The sequence below is a fragment of the Cuculus canorus genome, chromosome Z (genome assembly GCF_017976375.1).
Source record: "Cuculus canorus isolate bCucCan1 chromosome Z, bCucCan1.pri, whole genome shotgun sequence".
Classification (NCBI taxonomy): domain Eukaryota; kingdom Metazoa; phylum Chordata; class Aves; order Cuculiformes; family Cuculidae; genus Cuculus; species Cuculus canorus.
Genome location: NC_071441.1, coordinates 18,841,425 through 18,854,763, shown reverse-complemented (window position 1 = coordinate 18,854,763; position 13,339 = coordinate 18,841,425). Strand labels below are relative to the sequence as shown.

The following is a 13,339-nucleotide window of genomic DNA, read 5'->3' as shown; positions in this document are numbered from 1 at the left end:
CACGTGGATGAGTCTCCAAAAGGACCCTACAGGTTTTCACCATGGGCTAATTGTTAAAGGAATGCTGACATTTGTTGTGTGAACAGCACAGTGGAGGCTGCCCAGGAAGCATGGCCAAACTGATAAAGACAAGACTGAGGTGAATGTGGATAATCTGGCAGACACGTAGCACGAGGGCAGATGTACAAAGACACCAGCTCACCCCTGGTGTGCACAAAGGGCTCTGCTGAGCAGCTGCATGGCTGTGCAGAGGTGCTGCCAGCAGCGGCGGGCTCCTGGCCACGTCACTTCCATGGGCTCTCAGCCACCATTCACCCTAATGTAAAATGTCACAACTTAACTTTATCTAGCACGAGTGCTGCTTGGACACTGCGATGCTCTGACGCAGGGCATGACTGACTTTCACTAAACATACAACGTTGTCACGGCAGAATTCAACTCACACACTCTCTTCCCTGCAGGACTTTCTGTCCTCTTCCCCCATCACACTGACAACAGGTAATAGGTGTTTTTTAGAGCTTATCAGTGCTGCTCCTAGATCAGACACAAACAAATCTGTATATATCCCACAGGAAAGATCCCTTAAGACAGAGCTTACCAAGACCTAAGCAATAACTATAAAAGAAGCCACTTTGACATTTTTGTGTTCTTAGAGTTGCCATGACTCAGTTGCACATCTCACTTCACATCCCCTAGGATCTAGACTAAACAGAAATCCTTTCATCAGACATACAAAATAGAAGAGTGGAATTGGCAATACAATATCAAAAAAACTAGAAAGAAACTCCTAAGAAAAACCATGCCCCTCAAAGCTTATACTTTTGTGTCTGTATTTCCTTCTGTTGCAGTCTCAGCAGCATAATTGGAAAAAAGGGAATTGAATGCCAGAGCTTGCAAGCAGCACAATTATGCTTCAGTGGCTTGAAAAAAATTCCATTTGACTCATAATATTGCTTGTAGGGAAGGGGAAGAAGGGAGAGGGTATCTATGCTCCGGCAGTAACATAATCACCATTTTGAAAACATTACCCAAGACAGCCATGTACTTACTGTTTTGGCCTAGCTAACTTAGCTACTGGGTGCTTCCCAAGGAAGTTGTTGCACTGGCTTCTAGTCATACGCCTTTGGTAAAATGCACTGGCATGGACGGAAGCAATTTCACCTCTGGCATAAGCTCCGCTACTCCAGAACCTGCCCTGCAGCCGGTCAACAAGAATTTTCTGGTGTAATCACAGAAGGTGCAAACAAGTTACCATCACAGTTTAGAAATGGGAGAGTTTGACATCAAATACTACAACAGTGAAAGCAGGTGCAAGGTAAAGCATATTTTGCAAATAATTTTTCACGTCACCATATCTTTCCTGTTAGGCAAGTTTAAAGGAAGAGATTCTCCATTTAATGAGGTGTTCTGATTAGTTCCCCCCCAAACCATCCGTGTGTTCTTCCTCCTCTCCCCATCCCTCTCACACCTGTACCTCCTTATGGTACACCTTAGAGCCTTCTGTAAGCAGAGAAGTGTCCAGTCACAGGAGAAGGGTATTGTCAGCACTGTTCACCCAAACAGATTAAATAAATTACTGACGGATAGCTCAAAGTGTACTGGATTACTCACACAGTTATCAGTTCAAAAGCAAGTCATCCAAGTCCTAAGTCTGCCATGATGGACTGAGATGAAAGATTAATCCCCTAGTAACTAGCACATTTACTATAAGAGCCTGTGTCTATCAAAAGTATGAATGGTCTTCACCATTAATTAATTTTCCCTGCCCAGCACTAAAATTGAACTATCTTACCGCTTGTAAGATAGCTCCACCAAAACAGGTGTCAATGGTTATTCTGCCTATAAACAAATAGCTTTTATCTGTAGGATCTCCTAATAAGTAATTTTCACAGAACGTGAAGTGAAAGTCAAACAATTTTAAGAAAGCTCTTACCTAAAACCTCCTCTGGAATTGTTCATGTTTCTCCAGAGACTGGCTGTTCTGGAAAAAACATATTCCTTTCATACACATAAACTTTTTTCCGGCAAAGCACCAAGCATTTTTCAGTCACATCAGGTGTTCTGCTGTAGAGATACGCAACTTGCAGCAGGAATAAGGTTTAGCATTCTAACTTTAACACTGGGGTTTAGTTAAGCATGGGTAATTTTAAGACATAATTACTCGATTGCTAAAGAATCTGCTACCTGGGCAACACATTGTCCTTTCTATGTTTGGTGCAACTGCAACATTTAGAAAAGCCAACACAGCTTCAAAGCTAAGAGCTTTAAAAGTTTAAAAATAATAAAACTTTTGATTTTTCAAGTTTTGATAATACTTCCAAATCTTTTTTAGTCAATTTTGGAAATCTGAGCTATGCTACAAACTTTTATCTTTAATTAGTGTAAGCTTTATATTTTACTCTAGTGGCTATTGACAGCATGTACATTTCACCTTTTGGATCACTGTCTCCATGTATTTAGGGTAATTTTAATTTGAGGGTTTCTATCGTTTTCATTGCACAGGTGACAGAGGGGAGCAAGGTAAGAAATTCTTCCTGGTCCACATATTTTTTCCTAATGTATCTTGATATTTACAAAATATAGTAAAAACATACTTTATTTTACATTTTACTGTTTTGTTTAGGACTTTTTTAGCTGCAAATCAAATTTTGGAAAGCCAGTAAATTATAAGAAAGACATTGCCCTTTCCCTTCCTCCGACCCTGGAAATTCACAAAGCTGTTCTTTTGATGTATCAGTTCAAAATTGCCATTTATCTTTCAAAGTGCCATTGTATAGGGCTGCAAAAAAGGTTTTGGGTGTATTTTTTGGTAGTGGTTTGTTTTGTTTTAAAGAGAAACAAAACCTTATTAAGGAGAAAATACTTTATTTTTCCAAAACACGTTTAGACAGATTGCAACAAGAATAAAGTACAGTACAAAAATGACTCACAAAGCCTGCAATAGTTAATAAAACACTAATCAAATATTTAACTTTTTGTCAAAGTCCTTTTGGGTCCAATATACATTTTTCACATTACAGAGGTAATGCCCACTTTACAGTGGCATTAGATAAAGTTTGTAAGACTATTATAACACAGTCACTAGTACCGGCTTTCTCTCTATATATACCAGTTTTTGATATGGTTTTACTTTACTGCGGACACACTGAGTGCAGTATGAAGTCAGGTATAAATTTGTGTCAAGAGTGCAGCATCAACTTCAGCAGGTTTGCCTGGAATCTACCAAAACCCTTTCTTCAGTAAATATTTATATCTTGGTAAAATTTTTTTGCACCTGTCCACCTGAGCAGTGCCCATACACCATAACCTCCTCTTTCAAAATGGAACACTTGCACAAAATGTGATGGTATAAACTGAGTATGTTTTTCTCCCTCAAAGCCTATGTTGCTTTTAATTTTGCTGCCTTTCAAAACCAGTTGTGGACTGCAGTGTGTGGCATTCTGAACAAACCTAAAAATAATATGTACTATAAGTTGAAGTCAAAAACTGCCAAGGAGGCTTCTTCTCTCATGCCCTTCTGTGCAGAGGAGGCTAAAACAAGTCAGTGTGGGCTGTGCTCTCTTCTACAGGATTCTAACGTTAATGAAAATTAAAAGACAGGTAACTGTTTTCTTCCTCTGGAACTAATTTAGTCAACATAAGCAGGAGTGAAGCATTCCACAAAAATTAAATACATGCAATGTATAAATAAAACCACTACACCTTTACCTTTATTTCCATGCCAATACTGTCTCTGCAATTACCTCAAGAATCTGAAGTTTCTGTTGTGATCATTTGATTTGCACTGCAAAGCTCATCCAGGTCAATCTTGTTTTCCCTCTCTATCTAAACCTTTCAGAAAAAGCTAAGAGTGAGGACTGTAGATATGAAAACTAGAACACCCACTGCATTAAGGCTTCAGGGCACAGGGACATAAGAGGCACTTGTGTCCCATGCGGTAGAATACAGTGCAGAGTCCCAAGCCAACCGAGATTCCTGCCACCCATTCCATGTGGAACAGAATACTGACACTGAATTTATAAACAGCACAGGTCTAAACTGGCTCAAGTCAGCTTTATTGTCTGAAAGCAGCGAGCTTGGGTACCTCTGCACTGGAATCCTCAATGGTTTCTCTGTACTGGAATAAGAATAAAGAAAGGCAGGTTTTATCAGTGTTTTCTGCCACCCTATGTCATGAAGCCTGCAGATGTTTCTTATCTTATAGTTTTGCTAAGGTTGGAAAATCCAGTGCCAACACATGTCATTAAGACTTTCTCCCCGCCCATGTGCTCCTCCTCAGGGTTCTTTGTTTCAATTTTAAACATGATCTGGAAGAAGCTTCTGAGGTGTCGCAGAAATTCAATTCTGAGGAAGAAAAAAAACAACAGAGTTTAAGAAACAAAGGACGAAGCTCTTTAGTAGTATGTACTAAAGCTGATTCCAGCAATGAGCACAGCAAACAGAACATAAAAATAATGCTTAGTAAAGAGAAATGAGCCTACAGGCTCCAAACACTGTTTTCACTTGTGCTGTAGAAATGGCTAGAGACTCGTACTGAAACCACTGCACTCTGTATCAGAGGAGAGAGGAGGAGTGCTGGGTAACAGAACGTGAGGAAAGCAGAAAGGAGAATTAAGAGATGTAGCTAGGCAAGGTTGCTTACTCATGATGCTGACACTCCATCAGAGCCATATGAACCCCATGCTAACTTGTCGTACTCCTTCCCCTTGCCAATGTTTAAAGAAGAAAGGAAAGAAAAACAGGGATAGCAAAAAAAGTCAGGCGCATACTTGAGGAAAAGAGATATCAGATCCTAGAGCACATTTTTGATTTGTGTTACTAACTTGTCCACGTCTTAGCTAAATGTTTCAATAGAATCACATTCAGACTCAGAATTCTTCATGTTTTCTCTTCACATTTTCAGAAAAGACGTGTTTTCCTTTCACCATTTGAGAATGAGAAGAGCATGAAGCGACTGAACACAGTATTCCTAAATGCACACTGACTGAAGGGCCAGTGGCAGAAAAAAACCTAGTGAAAATTATGAAAAAAGAACAAAACCAAAACAGGCATTAAAAAAACATTCCTACCAGCTTCCCTTGAACAGGAAGCAAGCAATTACAACAAAAGGCTACAAACATAAAATTGGTAATTGGTCCTGACAGAAATCTGGTCTCCTAGTCATGGCCACAAGCAAGTCTGCAGTCTTGAACTAAGGTTTCATCTTCTGAAGCAATTGCTATGTGCCTTTCTTAGGGAAAGCTTAACCTTTAAAGAAAGTGAATGTGCACATCGAGTCCACGCATTTGTTTGGCTGGCAATCTGGAAAAAAAACCTGCTCTGCATGCTCAGAGAATAAATGCAAGCTAATCACACTTAGATCATTACATCAAATCAGGAGAAAGTACCCACAAAATGGGAAGCAGGAGACCCAAGAGGACTGGACTGTCCCCACTGCAACCTTAGGAGATTTCTGAAAGCCTCCTGGCAGCTCCTATTCACAGCTGTGAGTAAGCACAACAAAAGTTGCAGGAGCAAGAATTGCCTCATCCCTGTTGGTTGGGCATGCTGCTGCTCCTGCACTTCGGTACACGTGTGGAGAGAGGAGGAAAAGAGCAGGAGCCAGACACAGAGAGGCTTCTATTATGTACAGTAGTCTATGTTTAGCAAGATATGCGAGTTCTCTCGGCAGCAGCCAGCTCAATGCCTCTGCAGGGTGGGTGTGGGCATATGGCTCCCCATACTATGTACAACTTTTTTAACACATCTACCTGGGCTGGTCACTGGCCTCAGCACAGATACCAGCTCTACCATCTCTCAAATGGATTAACAGTTGAAAGAAGCAACTGAAATGTGCCTTTCCTTCCAAGCCTCCCGAGCTGCAACATTTCTGGTTGCTGCGTTAATAAGCAAATTGGCACATGCTGGCACAAATGCTTCAGTAGAGCTGACAGGCAACAAGCTCTGTATCAGCCTCCTCCTTAGCTGGGTCCTCTCCCAGAGCTCTGGCACTGTGACAAGAAAGCAGCCAAGCCAAAACAGTCTCCTTCCAGTGTGTTGACCTGGAAGGAGGGCTCAGAATAAACTGTATAAATGCCAGAGACAGCATGGAGCTGGAGGATCAGGGGAAATTCCTAAAAGCTGATCAGTGAACTCTGCAACCTGTTTGTGGGATCAGCTCAGTCCATACCTGTCTTTGCATACATGTGGACTACCACGCTTCCCTACTACTTCTCCCTTTTGAATAAAGGCAGAGCGAGAAAAAGCAAGAGGGCTTTGCCACAGACCCCAGGCACGTGGGAAGGCTCAAAGGAGTGGGAGCAGAAGGGACACTGCCTGGGGACACTGAGGGAGAGTTTAGGAGCAGCAAGAGGCCAACTCTGTCTTGCAGCAGCAGAAGCAGAAATGGTAAGAGCACTGGAAATTGGAGAAAAAGATGGGCAAAAGGCAGGAGTATGTGACAGAAACGCAGCAGAAAGCAGGTTTGCATTAGCTTGAGGCTGATATGGGTCACATGTGAGAAGGTTTGCAGCTCAAATTATAGTGAAGGCTGCACCAAACATACATGCAGATAGAGACTGAAGGCCTGAGGGGGGAAGGAGAGACAGAGGTATAGAGTTTTATTTTGCTGGAAATTTAGAGTGTGTGTTCAGGCAGGAACAAGGCTGAGCCCACGACTCTTCCTTACGGCCAGGCACAGCTACGTGAGCCACACAGGTCTTCCCATTTGCTTACTGGCAGCTGGCACGCTCCCCCAGCTCACTGCAGGATCAGCCACTTTCAAATAAAACTACTAAAAAAAAAGGTCTCCAAAGAGTAAAAAGGCTCCTTCTCTAAGGGCTATCTTTTCCTAGAAGCCTGCTAAACAACACCAAAAGGTACACAAACACTTCACACACATTTCAGCTTGCTGTCAGGGCAACCTGACCACCTAGCAGAGCAGTGCAATGCCTTCACTGCAGAGCCTCGAGAACAGTGTGGGCAGGGCCGGCAGCCTCAATATGCCTCCCCAGTGTGACCTGGGAGCTCATGCCTGGCTGAGGCACCAGGGACCCAGGGGGAGCTGGGCTGGACCTGTCGGCGATATCTGAGGGGAGCCTGGCTGTCTCCTCTTCTTGCAGACCCTAAATCCTTGCGAAACCAAGGTCCAGGGCACTTAAGCCCTCCTGTTGCTCTCCCTCAGGTATCCCTGGCTGCTTCTGCCAATTCACCTGGAACGTAGTAGCCTGACCTGCAAGACTGATCTCTTCATGGTGGCAACACTGCCAGCACCCTGCATTTGATTTTAAGCTCAGTGTGACAGAGAGGTGCTTACTTCTGTGAAACCTAGAGTGTAAGACAGGAAGTGGCAATCCAGATGGCTGCAGCCAAGTGGTCTTTTTGAGATTAGTGTCCTCAGAGCAACTCAGGAGAGCCCTGCTCATTCCTGTATCCCTGCCATTAACAGGGGCAAAGGATGTCTCCTGTGGAAATACACAAATCTGGGAGACACTGATGGACCCTTGCGAGAGCACCATGTCCCCCACACATCGCACTTATCTGTCAGCTGAACTGTCACATCCATACTACATTATACTAGGCAGGCAAGCCAATTTAGAGTAACATGGCTTATAAATAGCTTTGGATTCTACAGGGTGGAAGTGTTAAAGGCAGAGACATCGCTGCTCCAAGACAGTAAAGGAAGGACAATGAAGTACTGCAATTCACTTCAAAAGACTGTGCATCCGATGGGTTCCTTGGGAGCCAAATCTCCCAGCCTTTACAAGCTGCCTAGGAATGGCACAGAGGTGCTGCAGACACTGCCGCATGTTCTCTGAATATATCCTCATAGGACTGATAGAGTCAGATATTCTCACAGAATCACAGATTTTATGATTTCACACAACACATGCTGCTTCAGGAAATCTGCTCCTGACCTTCATCTCTGCCATGCAGTCCTAGCTTGGAAGCAGTAACAACACACTCCTTTGAAATCAGCCTGCTTACAAAATAAACTAGTGTGCTTGTGTGACTTTCATAGCATTAAAAAAGACAACAAAAAAGCCCCAACTGGACAATCAGTTTGTTTCACATGCTTAACTGATACCTACTCTTTGCAAGCCTTTCACATGGATACTTACTTTACTGGCAATTATTTTATGCCTGTGCAATGGGAGACTTCCCTGTATTCCCCTCAACATCTGATGAATGTTTTTTTCCAAGATATCAGGGGTTGAGAATAGCAGTTAGGCAATTTCTAGCTCTCATGTGATGGCACCACCATTCTTCAGTTATCACAGTACTGTACCTTTCACGTATACAGCACCGGTACCATGATAACCGAAAAAGGACAGTTCATAGTCTTATTATTTGATGCCATTGTCAGCTAAACAATCAGCTAAACAACCCTCCCTCCACTGGAGTAAAGAAAACTGCTCACTCTCTAGGAATAACTATGATCTAGTCAATCACCTGTCAGTCTGATAGAGTAAATTAAATTTTTGCTACTGGATGCCCTTCTCCTAAACCTGTCTGTTGCAACTAGCAATGTAAGAGATTTAGTGTTTTTTTATCCTCTGAAGTTTTACTAAAAATTGAGACTGAAGGACTAGCTACCAGTCCATTGCCTGGCAGAACTAAAGCTTTGGGGTTGCACATAACTCCATGAATTCAACTCTTAAGCTGTTTTCTATGGACAATCACAGCTTTGGCCTTTGACTAGCCACTTGAAACATACCATTTAATGCCACTGCTACAGAGAAATCACTAGGAAAATACAGTAGTGTACACTAGGCAACACAAAGCAAACTGATGTACACATACAATCCAAGACCAAGAACCAGCAATAAACCCCATCTTGGCAATTCTCAGAGCCAGGAATAATGGAGAAGAGTAAGGGAATCATCTTCTAACATGTAGAAATAAACACTAGGTAACTTACAGTACCTGCCCCATTTGAAGATGGGTACAAGTTGTTCCTATTTGTAGTCACAAGCAAAGTCTTTCATATATAAAAGATAGCTGTGCAATAGAACTAGCAAATTAAACAAGACTGGGTAATTAACTGAATAAAGCAACTTACGTGTAAGGCGAGAGAGGTCCTAACAGGACTTTGGAAACATCCCGTTGTCCAAGGGTCATGAGAAGCAAAGCAAGGCTCTGATTTGTTGAATCTACACAGCCTCCCTGCAAAGCAAAATGTTTTAATAATTAATCTCTGTACAAACCAGAAATTGGCTTGGGAGAACAGTAACGCAGGAGAAAGTTACACTTAAAAGGTTGAAATACTGCTCCAAATTTTCAAGGCCCAAAAAGATAAAAATCTAGCTTTTGTAACAATGACAACTTAAGTCCAAATGGCAGGCTGGTAAAGGAACAGAACTAGAACAAGTAACAAGGTCACATCTCTTCCAACATGTTTTCTTCTAACATCACAGAATGTAAGCACTGAAGAATTTCTTTATAGTAAAGTGAAAATAGGTATTAGTTATAGCTCATATGCAACTGAAGATACCATGAACTGCAGAACTTTATGATAACTATAGAGAGAAATAGTTCAGCATTAGCAGGTACAAAACACCAAGTTAAAAGTTGTTTCTCACACATCCACCTAAGCCCTTGCTGCCAACTTCTGTAGTCTTACATTTGTGAAACATTTTTTTCCTCCACATTCAAAATGAAAAGACTTTTTTAATTGCTATGTGAAAGAGCCATGCATATAATTGCATAGAACTACACCTACTCTTGTACATATTTGACTGCAGTACATGCCTTGTATATGGTTTTGTTTGTGGAAGGTGTTAAGTATGACGCATATGTAAACTAGAATTGGAAGGCTTTCTTTACAAAGGTTGAACGTAAAATAAAAAGGATACTTTTGGTCAGGACTGCTATAGAGAGAATTTACCAATTATTGCACATTGATTTTCAATGTGCTTCCATAGCAATAATTGGTAAATTATGGAAAAAATATCTGGGATAATGTTAACTGGACTGTCCTCATATTCATCTTGACCCACAGACACATGAAATCTGTGAACAGTTTCCTGCCGTACCAGGCCTAATGCTAAAGCCTCTGAATAGGCTCTCTGGGCAAGGGAGGGGCAAGATAAATTTTGGACTACACAGATTAAGAAAACACAATGATGTGACACCTTGAGCACATTTCCTCAGTGAGAGAGCAGAAAGGAGGAACTCTCCAAGGAGAGTTACTGAAGGTTTAGTTGTCGAGATGGCCTTGCTTCAGTGTGACAAGTCCCAGTTCTGCTCTTCTGAAAAAAAGCCATCTGCACTGCATGCAACAAATGATACACTACAATGAAGGAAATAGCTTCATTAAGTTCACTATCATGACCTATCTCCTAGTAACATGTTCTTACAGCAGCCCTTCCCATTTTAACGGTCTGAATCTTACCAAAAGCCACATCAAAGTAAAGTTCATGCACTCAATGCTTTTTGTGGGATTGATAAAAATTCTGCTTCATCTTGAGCTAACAGAGTACCTGCAGAATTTGCTGGTGCAATCTAGAGCCACCAGCTGTATTTGCCAACCTGAAGCTTGTACAAGAAGCAGACAAGAATTTGGTAAGAAATATTCCAGACACAGGACTTTCTGTATTTGTAGTTCGGTTAATAATTCAAAATGCTGTTTATCACTTGGATGAAAACTTCACATTTTTTTAGCTTTTAATTTTTCTGAAGTTGAAAACATTATGAAACACCTATTTTTATGACCAAATTTATACAAAAGCTTCAGTCAGCATGCAGACAGCCATGTCCTGAACGATACAGCAAAACATGATGCATCCATCGTGTCCTAGCTGCCTACATAAGCTCTCTTGTGGCAGTGAGTCAGTCATTCCCACTATTGTTGTGCATTAGCAATGGCTGTTATGCCCATTCCCACACAGTCAGTGCCAGACAGGGACATTAAGTGATTCGCTTGTAACCTAATGATGAGAGAACAGTAACTTGCGCCAAATGAAGGACATGCTGCTTCCAAGGAGGCCAACTTTTTTCTCTCAATCCACCTGCCACTCAATTAAGATTCCACGATCAAAACCAGCCCTCCCAACAGAAACAGGAGGGGCAAAGTCAGAGCCAAACTACTGGCATTTGTTATGAATTAGCTGGCACACGTTACCAAACTAGGATGCAGCTTCTAGTTCATACTAACAGAGTTTATGACAGTTTCTCCATTATTGTTTCCATCCGCAACAGAGCCAGATGCAGCTGGATGTGACAATTAAGAGACACAGATCACTTAGAATCCCACCCATTTTGAACTGTTGTTATACAATTACCATAGTTCACATGTTCATAGAAATACCACAATTATGGGTACTGGACAACAGTGTTTCAAAGAGCATTGCTATTCCAAACTGGACCTCAGTACCTGCAGTACATACTTGCATTCCTCAGTAGTTTGTTACATGGCCTGCAGAGTTTTGGCTTCCAGCCTCACTCACCCTCACAAAAGAATTGGAGTAGAGCCTTATCACACTGAAAATTCTTCAAAATTAAGCCATCTCAAAAATTAAGCCTTCAGTGAAATGCTTCACTCATTTTAGCTCTAGTTGAATAAAACAAAGAGCCCTACACTTCCTGTCCCCCCAAAACAACTCAACCTTTCTTCACTAAAGAACATGTTGCATCCTGCCCTATTTCTCATTATCAAGGACAATAAAAACATTTCTATAAACACATTAGCAGCAAAAGGAGGGTAAGGAGAATCTCCAGCCTTTATTAAATATTGGGGGAAATACATGGATAAAGGATAAGGAAAATGCTGAGGTGCTTTAATGCCTTCTTCGCTTCAGTCTTTCGTAATGGCTTTGTAAGACCAGCTGTTCTCTGGGTACCGAGGCCCCTGAGCTGGAACACAGGGACAGGGAACAGAATGATGCCCACATAATTCAAGAGGAAATAGTTAGTGACCTGCTACATTGCTTAAACTCACACAAGTCTATGGGGTCAGCAAGATCCATCTGAGAGTACCAAAGGAACTGATGGAAGTGCTCACCAAGCCACTTTCCACCATTTATTAGTAGTCCTCGCTGCCCGGGGAGGTTCCAGTTGACTAGAGGTTAGCTAATGTGACACTCATCTACAAAAAGGATTGGAAAGAGGATATGGGGAACTACAGGCCTGTCAGGCTGACCTCGGTGCTGGGGAAAGTTCTTCTTTCTCCTTCTACAATTAAGCTTAGGTAAATAAATTTACACATAAATTTGTAAAAACAATACTAGCCAGTCACTCCATTCCTCTTTGGAGAACCACTGTAATTAGTACTGTGCCACTTATTATTAGTCAATTAGCTCAGACATTTTTTCATCAAAAAAAGCTCCACTGATGCCAAGAATCATACAACCTCTTTCACTTCTTTTTGAAGGCTTAGTAAAAGGAATCATTTAGCTTAACTTAACTTAAGACTCAAATCCTTAGATTTCCTAGGTGGTAAAGTTCACATAATAGCAAGCATTAAGCAAGCACTTTAAGAGTTGCCCCTCATCCCCTTTAAACAGTAAGGAACTCCAGCAGATTTGTGGGTGACCCTGACAGCTAACACCCTTCTATAGAGGAGTATCTCCAACACTCTCAGGGTGTGCTTTTCTCATCAACCCTCCCTGGTTCCTGCAGGCAAAGACACAGATGGAGAAACAATCTCATAAAGAGAGGATCTAAACACAAGGAGAGAAATTCTCTCTTGAGCCCTGTGTTCAGTGAGTAGAAGGTATAAATACAGTGGGACTTAATGAATGCCATTTCAGGGCCACCTCTCCGTACTCCATGCACAGCTTTCCCAACTTTTTACTGTTTCACTAGACACCTTAATAGGCAAAGAAACTTTTTCTAAAAATAGCATCTTCAAACTAAAGAAACACTGCAAGCTTTGCAACATGTTTTTATATCCTCTCTGGGGTCAGCAATAGATCAAACTGACCTAAACCCAAAAAAAAAATCAATGAGAAAACCCATCTTTCCAAATTCCTGTCTAACACCATGTGAGCACGTGTGTCATAAATAAACTCAAGTATGCACTCTGCAAACTACAGAACAACCCTCACCATACTGTCTGTGACAGACGGCACAGCAAATCCATGAACACTGAATAAGGGTTGAGCACTCGATTGGAGAAGAAGCACAATAGCCAAACATGCTAATAAACAAGAAATTTTCCACTGTGGGCTGCTGCAGTGGAGGACCACAAGTAGTCTACACACTGCTCAGCACTTGTCAGTCACTGTCGGACTAAAGAGGCCCACACATAATTAATCACATTGTGATCATCCCCCTGTACTTGGCATCGCTGAGGCTGCACCTCAAATCCTGTGTTAAGTCTCGGGACCCTCAATACAAGAAGGATACTGAGGTGCTGGGG

At 41.8% G+C, this 13,339-nt stretch overlaps 1 protein-coding gene and 1 long non-coding RNA gene across 3 annotated transcripts in view; one reads left to right on the top strand and one right to left on the bottom strand.

Annotated features, from left to right (window-relative positions):
- The window catches only part of LOC128850421 (uncharacterized), a 46,847-nt gene that overhangs the window by 7,158 nt on the left and 26,350 nt on the right, over positions 1–13,339 (top strand). The gene's annotated exons all lie outside the window — the stretch shown is intronic.
- Positions 2,864–13,339, bottom strand: part of RCL1 (RNA terminal phosphate cyclase like 1) — a 31,425-nt gene continuing 20,949 nt past the window's right edge. Inside the window, exons 8-9 of the mRNA XM_054054663.1 lie at positions 9,041–9,144; positions 2,864–4,344 (exon numbers count right to left, since the gene is read on the bottom strand). Of these exons, the coding sequence (XP_053910638.1) occupies positions 4,194–4,344; positions 9,041–9,144 (255 nt within the window). The 3' untranslated portion in view covers positions 2,864–4,193. The remainder of the gene's footprint in view (positions 4,345–9,040; positions 9,145–13,339) is intronic.